Source organism: Trichosurus vulpecula, chromosome 1, assembly GCF_011100635.1.
Source record: "Trichosurus vulpecula isolate mTriVul1 chromosome 1, mTriVul1.pri, whole genome shotgun sequence".
Lineage (NCBI taxonomy): Eukaryota > Metazoa > Chordata > Mammalia > Diprotodontia > Phalangeridae > Trichosurus > Trichosurus vulpecula.
The window spans coordinates 270,386,230-270,396,045 of NC_050573.1; the positions used below are offsets into that span (position 1 = coordinate 270,386,230).

Below are 9,816 nucleotides of genomic sequence, written 5' to 3' on the forward strand. Positions count from 1 at the left end.
CGCAGAGCTAGGGTTGAGGGGGAGCGTGGGGGAGGGGGAAATAGAAAGGGAGGCGGATACCTCGCGGGCTTCTCCCCCCTCCCTTCTACCCCCTCGCTCCCGCCTCCTCGCGAGCTGGGGGTGGGGAGGGGATGACTGGATGGAAGTCTTGGAGTGGTCGGCCAGGTTGTCAGTCAAATGAGAGTGAGAGCCGATTGGACAAAGAGGCCACCGGGGGGAGAAGGGGCAGCGAGTTAGGCTGCGTGCTACATAAGGCGCTGCTGCGTGAGCTATTGACGTGTTTGGAGCAGGAGACGGCCTGGCTGCTTGGGTAGCTGCGGTGAGAGGTGAGTGGGTTCCCTTCTTCCTCCGGGCTAACTGGAGCGAAGTTGTACTTGGTCCTTTACCCCAGCCTTGCCCCTCGGTCCTGCATCTTGAGCCGGGATCCTCGCGGTCTCCTCGGGCCGGAACGGTGTGTTCTAGGCCTAGTTATGGCTCAGTCTCTTTCTTCTTGCTCGAGGAAGCAGCTTCACCATTTGTGCAGGGACGGGGAAGGTGACCTCTCCTCCTCACCGGGGAGGTGTGGAGACAAACCCCCTTCCCCTTCTTTACCCTCCCCCTTCAAGTGCTATCTTTGGAGACCCCAACTCCTTGTTTCCACTATTCTCCATTCAGCGCCCTCTCCCTCAGCCCTTCTTAAGGGGGGAGGGTAGAGAGGGGAGCTTTGCTGGCCCCCAGGGGTGAGATGAGCCTAGCCTTCCCCAGGGATCAGAGGTCACCCCCTACACCCCCCCCGCCCCAGTTTCTCTCCCTACCCCTGCCTAACCTGAAGCTGCAGCCCCCCTCGCGTGACCCAGGTGTGGAATGCCTTGATTTTGTCTTTCAGGCTTCGGTTAGTGGCTGGAGCCGTCTGTCCTCGGGGGAACCCGAACCCTGGCTGCGGTCAGGCCGGTGATGGGTGCAAACGTGTACGCCTGATATGCCGGCCCCTTCCCATTCCAGAGCAAATCAGGAGCCCTGAAGACAGCAGCTATTGGGGGAGTAGTACCAAGGAATAATAATTTGAGAGCTGCCTGGGTAGGTTCCTGAGTTTTTCCTCAAGGGGATGGGAGGGAGGAGAGGGAAAGCTCCCAGCAGGCTGTCTGCTGCTCCCCCCTCCTCACTGTCCCCTTACCAGAGTGTCCTTGCTGACCCTTCAGTGTGCAAGGAACAGACACCATCCAGACCACTGCAGAAAGCTTCCTTTCACCTTCAGAAAGTGGACCACATACCTCCAGACCTTTGTCACGTTAACTCTGTCTTTCACTTAAGTACTTCCTTAGTCTAAATGGACTTTGATTTGAACTTGACTGATTTTTATTGGAAGATAATTTGTGTTTGAGATATAGTAACCTTGAGAAACTTTAGCATTTTTGGTAATAGGGTCACAAAGTATAAATATTGAAGGGGAAAGGGTCTTGTTATTAATAAACCAGTCCTGTCTCACAATCTTATTAATAAACCATTAAATCCTTCTTTGAAGAAGTTGCCTACTTTGAAGTCATATTAATCACTTGAGTTCTTACACAGTAGGTGTCCGATTAAATAGTAAACTGAAAATAAGGTATTTATTTCCTAAAGATAAGCACCAATGTTTTGAGTGACTAGGAAAAAAATCATTTCATAGAACATTGACTGTCCTTGTACAAGGAAAAATAGGGTGATGTAAAAATATGCTTAGAAAGAAAAAACTGAGAGTTGTTGATTGTTAGCAACTTGAATGACTGTTGACTTCTGCTTAGGACTGCCGTCTAGAGCAGTGGTGTCAAACTCAACAAGAACCAGAGCCATGGAGTCATACACAAGCACCCCTGCAGGCCACATATTGTCTTAGTTTTAGTGTTATATACCTTTTATTATATTTTTATTTATTTTATTAAATATTTCCCAATTACATTTTAATCTTGTTCAAGTGGCATTTTTCACACCTTTAGAGCATCCTCACCTGCATTTTCTAAATGTTTAAAATGAATTACTCTACTTTTATTGAATAGCCCCGTTGACACTCACTAAAGCTGGAGGGACTAAACTTTTTTCTTAATCCTTGAAAGATGATCACATGTCAAATAATTCTTCAGACATCTCCTGTGCTCACATAAGAAACTTAGTCTGGGTACCCCCTTGATCTCATACAATCTTGATATACCATCGTCCAGAATCAATTTTCTCTTCTTCCCCCCTACTTGCGCCCCCCCCCCCAAAAAAAAAGCTTTGTTGTACTATTTGTCAAAACAAAGGCAAGTATTTCTCTTTTGGGATGTGAAAGTGGAATCATAACAGTTACAACTATAATTTTTAAATTCACAATTAGCTTCATAATCATCTCAATTTAGTAGGTTGTGCTGCCACCTTTAGTGAATTTCTCTCCATCTCCTTTAGGTAGTATTTGATAAATAAGAATAGAAATCAGCGGTAGAATATGCTCAAATTTTATGAAAGTCTTCTGAAAAAATATTTCATAAGAATCTAATCATGGGAGAAAATTAATTCCAATGGAAACTGCTACTTTGGGGTGGTTTAGAAGCTCACTGCCTAGTATACCTATAGGGAAAAGGACTGGACCTGTAACTTCATTGAAAAACAAAACTATCAATGCAAGTTACCAACTTCTCTGCAAATTAAAGCTCGGCGGTTGCCTAGAACACTGAGAGATTAAGTGCTTTGCCCAGCATCACAGACATTATGTGTCAGAGGCAGCATTAGTGAAGGTATCCGCAGTACCTTCTCCTTTTGTAATGACTCTTTCTGAAGCAGGCCTGAGTTATTGTACCAGAGTAGGGCAAGTATAGTGGATATATATATATATATTTTTATATATATATATAGTGTTGGACTTAGAAGTCAAGATGACCTGGTTTCAAATTCTGCCTTTAATACTTAACAGATATATGCAACCATGGGCAAGTTATTTTAATTTCTTTAAACCTCAGTGTTCTCAACTATAAAACAGAATGGTAACTGAATACCTATCTCCTAGGGCTATTGTGAGGCTCAAATGAGAACATGCATAAAGTACTTTTCAACTTTAAAGTACTGTGTGTGTGTGTGTGTGTCTGTGTCTGTGTATGTATATGTATACACACACACACACATGTTGGCAAATATACCTCAATATCATTCCCTGGAATGGAAGCCTTTTATCTAAGGACAGCATCAATTAATGAGTATGATTTGTGATGAAGTAGGAATTATGTGACACAGTATTTTTGAAGATAGTGATTAGCTTACATCCCTTTTTTATTTCCATACTTCTAACTTCTAAAACTATAAGGTGAGGGAATTAGCCTACATCACTAAGGTCATATAGCAGCTCTAACATTCTGTATCATTCTTTGATCTTCTTACCACCTTTTCTTCCCCTCCCCCCAATTTACACACACTTGAATTGACCTTAATTGGGTTTTATCTAGTTCATACTTCATTAAAAGACAGAGCTACCCTAATTGCTTAATATGAACTAATCAGTTATGTATCTATATATAGGTATAGGTTTACTATGTATGTAAAATTATAGTTAGATATAGAATATATAGTTATATGTAACTATGTGGTGTAAAGATAAACATGCACACACTTGAGCAATCTTGCTACTTCTAAAAGTAGATTTGGACAAAATTTAAATGACTGTTAGCTACTATGAGTGTGGGGCAAAACATGTAAAGTACTTGTTTCTAATTGTAAAACTTAATTGAAGGTCACAGTAACCGTGAAGTTTTTCAGAATAATATAATTTTAAATGTTTCAGGCAATTGTGCCAATAGGCTTTTAAAAAACCTATATGAATAATCTTTCTTTCTAACTTTTAGCTGCAGTAAGAAGATTAAGATGCCTATTGTTACGAAGAGACTTAGAGACCCTGATGTAAATCCTTGTTTGTCGGTAGGATGGCTTTTTTTGTTTAACTTTCTTAGATTTTGAGTTGGAAGAATAAACCCCAATTTTGTGATTTAGAATTTCTGTATTTTTGTAATTATTGAATAAACTTTTAAAAAATTCTCAACCATCGTATCCTTATTTCATAGAATATTTTAAATATTCACAATTTAGCCTATCAAAATATTTATTGAGCACCCACTTTTGTTCTTACACTTTTTTATGATGTATACACATTTGTACATCAAAATATTTTGTTGTCACTTGACACCTAGACAAGCATATATAATGTCAGAGAAAAATCTTAGACCAACTGTAGTTTTTATTACTTATATGGAAAGTTGGAAGGTGTGGCATTTTAAAAACTGACCTTGGAATTTAGGTTCTGTTTCTGTTTCCCAATTGTGTGCTGTCCTAGAGGCAACCTAACAATAGAGAGACCTATTATAATAGAACTAATCTCATAAAACTGAAGTATTTTCTAAAAGATATAAACAAAATGTAATGCTGTATTACAAAGTTTTTATTGGCATTTGTTGGGTATGACCAGAAACACTTACTTGAGGCTTTGCCCTCCCTGAGTAATGCAGTCATCTGAAATTTATGCCAATGAAAACTGTATCACTCAATCCTGTATGCATTCTCTTGTATGTATGTATGTATGTATGTATATTCACTTTTAAAAATTGATTGCATGTAAACTTAGATCCTTTCATGTGTTAAAATAGTTCCTAATAGCTTTGTTATAATTAAAAGAGCCTGTTTGGAAGGAACGTGTTTTCTTACGCTTATGAAAGCAGATAATCTTGCTACTTATATAGTTTTACAGTTGACTAACTGAAATTCACACATTTTCACTTTGATGTTTTGAGTTATCCAGTCTACTTCTGGTTCAGTTGAGACTACTTAAACTTAGTTCCCAAGTGTTAGGTATACTCCTTTAAATTCACATAGCTCTTTTTTTCCTGGCTTATATTTGAAGTGGAATTTAATATCTTTTTCAAAAATTGCTTGCTTAGCATATGGCATTTACTAGTCTGATGGAAATAGCCTTTAAGACACTGATGAATTAGGTGTAATCTAGGCTTTCTTGAAGTTAATATGGCTCAAGGATCATCTGTATCCTGGTTTTATCTCTTAGGTCTGCCTGGGTTAGAATTTCCTAACCCTTACAGAGTGTCAAGACTGTATGGGGGAGAAAGAAAGTGTGAGGCCAAATTTTTTTCTCAGACACGTTGAATTGGAAAATGTTAAAGTGAAATTTTGTCCGTGAGTGTTCCGAAATGGCTTCCAAAATGAACTAGTTTTATCTTTCCATCATTAAATATTGCATATTTTACATGTTAAAGGAATCAGATGCTTCTACCAGATGTATGGATGAAAATAATTATGACAGGGAAATGTGTACCACTTGCTTCTTGAAGTACAAAAACTGCAGGAAATTTTGGGTAAGTAGAATTAAACCAAATTATATTTGAAATGGTCACTTAAGCATTAGATTAGCTATGGCCCCAACACCAATTTGAAAGATGTAGGGAAATAACAACCCAAATCTACTGTTAATTGTGACTTTCAGAGCAAAGAGAGCCCCAAAAGTTTGCAGATGCTTAACAACTATTTTCAACTTTGCCATTTCCATATCTGGCATAGAATCATGATAGGTTAACTTATTTTCCCTATTGAAATTTAATAGCTTTGTTGTGTTGCACAAAGGTACAATATAGTTTCCTACTAATAGACATATTTTTATGAAAGACTTCCTTAATCTAGAAGTACCTCTAAAATAGCTAGTTTCTCTTAGAGGCTTCCTTTGTTCTTTAGCTTTTCCCATGTTTAGAACTGAAGGGAAAGACCTCTACTTCCTCCTCCCATCCCACCACTGATAACTGCCAACTTCATTTGACAAATTTTTTTTATTCTTAAGGGGTGCATTTTTTCCTGGCTTGTTTTTTTTTTGTTGTTGTTTTTGTTTTTGTTTTAAACTTGACCTTTGAAATTTGGATGTGTTTTTTAAAAGTTTGCCTTTGGGAAAAAAATTTGTTTGGGGTTTTTTTAAGTAGTGGAGTAAAGTTAAAATAAGTATAAAATTAACTTTGATTTTTGTTTGCTTATATTTAGAATGCCATTATGATGGAAAGACGACGAAATGGAGTTAAACCACCTATGCCCACAGCTGCAGAAAGAGAAAAAATCTTGGGAGCAATGGGGAAGATGCCATATTAAAGGCTTATATGCAATAATATTTCTTTGACTTGATATTTTGGAGCAGACCTTTTAAAATATATTTAATGCATTTTGATTTTTATACTAAAGTTATTTCCAAACAATTCATCTTCTCTCCATCTTCTCCTGTCCACCAGCTCCTCCATAGTGCCTTCCCTTAACTATTCTTTCATTTTGACTAACACAGAACTGGCACAGCTGCAGCTTAGAACAGAGGATGTAGTATTTTGTACCCAGAGTTAAGGGTAAATACTCTTAACCATTTCTAGTTCTGGCAAATATGTCAGATTGAAAATAACTTAGTTAATGTTTCAAGGGATAATTCCATTATTACTAATGGTATACTATGTAGTTATACATGTTTTTATAAATGTAATATCTTGCATTTATATAGTGTTTTGTATTCATCATTTTGATCCTCTCAATCTCTTTGAGGTTGGTACCATGAGTATTAAATGTTCTGTTTTACAGATTAAGAAACTAAAGCTAAGAAGTGGAAACTTGTTGGGGATCATTTATGTAATAAGGGATTCTAACCTTGATCATTTGATGTTCAATCTGCTCTCCCATGCTGCATCTGAAAGCAATCTCAGAATCTGAGTTGGAAAGAGACCTCACAGACTGCCTAGCTGAATTTGGAATTCAACAAGAATCACTTCAACAAAGACATTTCATTTTGTCTTATTATTAAGAAGATAATCCAGATAACATGGCACCACAGTCTCTCCAGTATGACAATTGCTATTAGCTTTTCTGTTCTGATGCATTTTTTCAAAGTCACATTGAAAGAAGTTTGGTACACAGCCACTTACACGTTTATATACTGTTGGCATTGTAGGCAGGATGGAGAAGTTAACGGCTTCCCTCAGCCAGTCCCATCCCCATCAGCTAACTCAGTTTAACACATCCTTTTCCCACCTCCAATCATCCCCATTAGCCTTTGTTAAAGAAAATTATTAAACAAGGGTCCAGGAGAGGAAACAGTTTAGTTGGTGAAGTTACATGACTGATGAATTCCACCCAGCACTTCTTCCACTAACTTATTGAGTGATACTGAGTAAATGATTTTGAATCTGGACCTATTTTTTTTTTCCTTTTCCTTTCTCCCCCCCCCCCCAACCCCTTGCCATTTTACAGATGTGGGAAAAGAGGGTGTCAGATGATTTAAGACCCTAAGGGTTTGAAACATTGCTTTGGAATTAACCAGAGACTAGGCATCAAACCTGCCTCCAAAATGTAATTGTTGAGGGGAATAAGCATTTTTATAGCACCTAGTATGTACAAGGCACTGCGACATCATTATTTAATCCTTACAACAATTCAGTGAAATGTGTGCTATTCCCCATTTCATAGCTGAGAAAACTGAAGTAAACAAAGGTTAAGTGACTTCCCCAAAATCTTGCAGCTAGTAAGTGTCAGAGACTGGATTTGAACTTGGTCTTGACTCTAGGCTCATCTTCTACTCAATGTCACATATCTGCTTCTAAAGAGTTTAGTTATGCTATGGTGTAAATCTGCTATGGTTCCTTAAATGTAATTAGGTGACAGTGTCTTATGTACCTTTTGTCTCGTGTACTATGGAAGTAGGATCATAGATCTAGATAGAACTTCAAGGAGCTTCAGAGGCCGTGTAGTCCAACCTCCTCATCTTATAGATGGAGAAATTGAAGCCTAGAGAGATTAAGCGATGCATCCAAAGTCACAGATTACGTCAGAGACAGGATTGAAACCCAGGCTTTCTGACTCTAGCCGTTAACTTTTTCTAGTGTGCCATACCACCTCATTCCAAGGCAGTGCTAATGTAGCTCCATGCCCATAGCTGCTTCACAAATTCAGCTCCTGCTGATAAATCTTTCCTGCTCTACAGCAGTATTTCAGTAGGACTAAGGAGGTAATTAGATGACTAGTGCCCTGTGATTTCCAAGTCACTAGGAAATTTACCTTAAGCTGTGATCTAGTGGAAGTCTGGCAAAGTTTTGGTAATGCTTCTTAGTATCTAACGTTGAGGTAAGTGGTAAATATAAACTAATTGGAACTACAAAGCTGCCTTTGATTTACCATCCCATCTGAATAAGGCAAAAAAAAAAACTTGCCTAGCTAGTCCTATTTTGTACATTTGTACTTCATTTACTGTATGAGCCAAGTTACACTTAGCTCCTGTTTCTAGGCTATGTATGTACTGAACTAAGTTCTACAAGGACAGTGACTGTCTTGAGTGAATGAATGAAAGGTAATTTCTAGAACCCTTGATGAGATTACAGGCTCACTATAACATTTAGATAGTACTTTAAGGTTTACAAAGGGCTTTTCTCACAATGAAACTGAGGTAGGTAATGCAAGTACCAGTTTTATGGATGAAGAAACAGCTATTAAGGCTACTACAACATGCATAGTATAAGTCTATCTTGCATTAGATAGCACTCATTTTTTCTCCTGAATTTGAACCTATCAAGCTTAGCCAACCTTGTAAGGGTGGGCTATATTTCAACCATGAATAAACAACCATGATGGTGTGTTTGGGGGGCTGGGGTTGGGCTGGGGAGGAAATTCAAGAGTGAACTTAGAACTGGTTTCATCAAATGTTTGTTTCACTCCAGTAAATGTGTACTTTGTGATTTTTCTAAAACTAAAAATGCATTTTCAACAGAAATATTTCCTAGTGATGAATGGAACTCTGCCAAAATTCAGACCATCTTACATGGCATAAGTTAAAAAAAAAACAAAGAAGACTATTAATAATTTCTGTAATATAGTGTAATCATGTTATTTTGATCTAAGCAATTCAAAGCTCCCTATTATACTTGAATAAAGATGCATTGTTGCAGAAATTATGGACTTCATCTGGAAGCACTATTTCCTAGGTTTCGTTTGGTTACTATATAGAAATTAAGATAGTTCTGGAAGTGATCTTAGTTAAGTATACATCTTATATAAACTTGTTTCCATTTCAGTCATAAATATTTAAAGAATATTTCTTAGAGGGCTTGCAATTTTAACATCACATCTTTTATTATGGCAGTCAAATAGTAATTTTCATAATAGTTCTGGCAAAGCTCTCATCCCATAAGTAGATTTCCTATAAAATACATTTAATGAGGAAGTGACTAAAATATCATTGGCATTTTGAGTCAACACAACATTTTCAAACTGAAAAACAAGAACAAAAAAACCTAAGTCTCTGTACAGCATATCCTAATTGCTAAATTAGGGTAAAATGGCTGATTGGTCAGTCCCTCCAGTACCTTACCATGTCTTCACCCTATTGCTTTCCACTCGTAGTCCAGTGTCCTTGTGCTGCCATGAATCTGCCAATACACCTTCACTCTTAGGCTTCCCCTGGACAGGTCCTATACCCTATGACTTTGGTTTGTTTGGGGTGAAAAAATTATGTGTAGTTGTATGTTAGTGGGATATTGCCTACATAATGTGTTTCCCCTTGATAATGTATACAACCATTAAAGTTTTGTGAGGTAGGTCATATTATTATCCGCATATTACAACTAAGGAAACAGGCTGCAGTTGTGACTTGAATATAGTCATGAAGTAAATGCCAGAGCAAGAATTTGAACCAAGGTCTGATCCAAGTATAGTTCTAGTTCTGTTATAGTAGGAGATGGGGCCTCAACACAGTGTAGGTGAGAATCTCAGGCACCAAAATAGGGAAGGTTAGGGAGAAGACTCCATAATTCAAAAGAGGAATGA

General features: G+C 38.0%; 1 protein-coding gene across 1 annotated transcript; it reads left to right on the plus strand.

Moving 5' to 3' along the window:
- The first annotated feature begins 247 nt into the window (after positions 1 to 247).
- On the plus strand, positions 248 to 8,943 carry CHCHD7 (coiled-coil-helix-coiled-coil-helix domain containing 7). The gene is made up of 5 exons (XM_036737631.1): positions 248 to 326; positions 866 to 1,056; positions 3,825 to 3,897; positions 5,241 to 5,339; positions 6,010 to 8,943. The coding sequence occupies exons 3-5, from the start codon at positions 3,844 to 3,846 to the stop codon at positions 6,112 to 6,114; spliced, it is 258 nt and encodes an 85-aa protein (XP_036593526.1). The 5' UTR covers positions 248 to 326; positions 866 to 1,056; positions 3,825 to 3,843; the 3' UTR covers positions 6,115 to 8,943.
- Positions 8,944 to 9,816: the final 873 nt, after the last annotated feature.

What these genes read in the sequence shown, in the direction of transcription:
- CHCHD7 (XM_036737631.1), top strand. Translation starts at nt 3,844, where the DNA reads ATGCCTATTGTTACGAAGAGACTTAGAGACCCTGATGTAAATCCTTGT. An exon ending in ATGTAAATCCTTGTTTGTCG is followed by an intron (nt 3,898 to 5,240) that starts GTAGGATGGCTT and finishes TACATGTTAAAG; the next exon opens with GAATCAGATGCTTCTACCAG. An exon ending in AAAACTGCAGGAAATTTTGG is followed by an intron (nt 5,340 to 6,009) that starts GTAAGTAGAATT and finishes GCTTATATTTAG; the next exon opens with AATGCCATTATGATGGAAAG.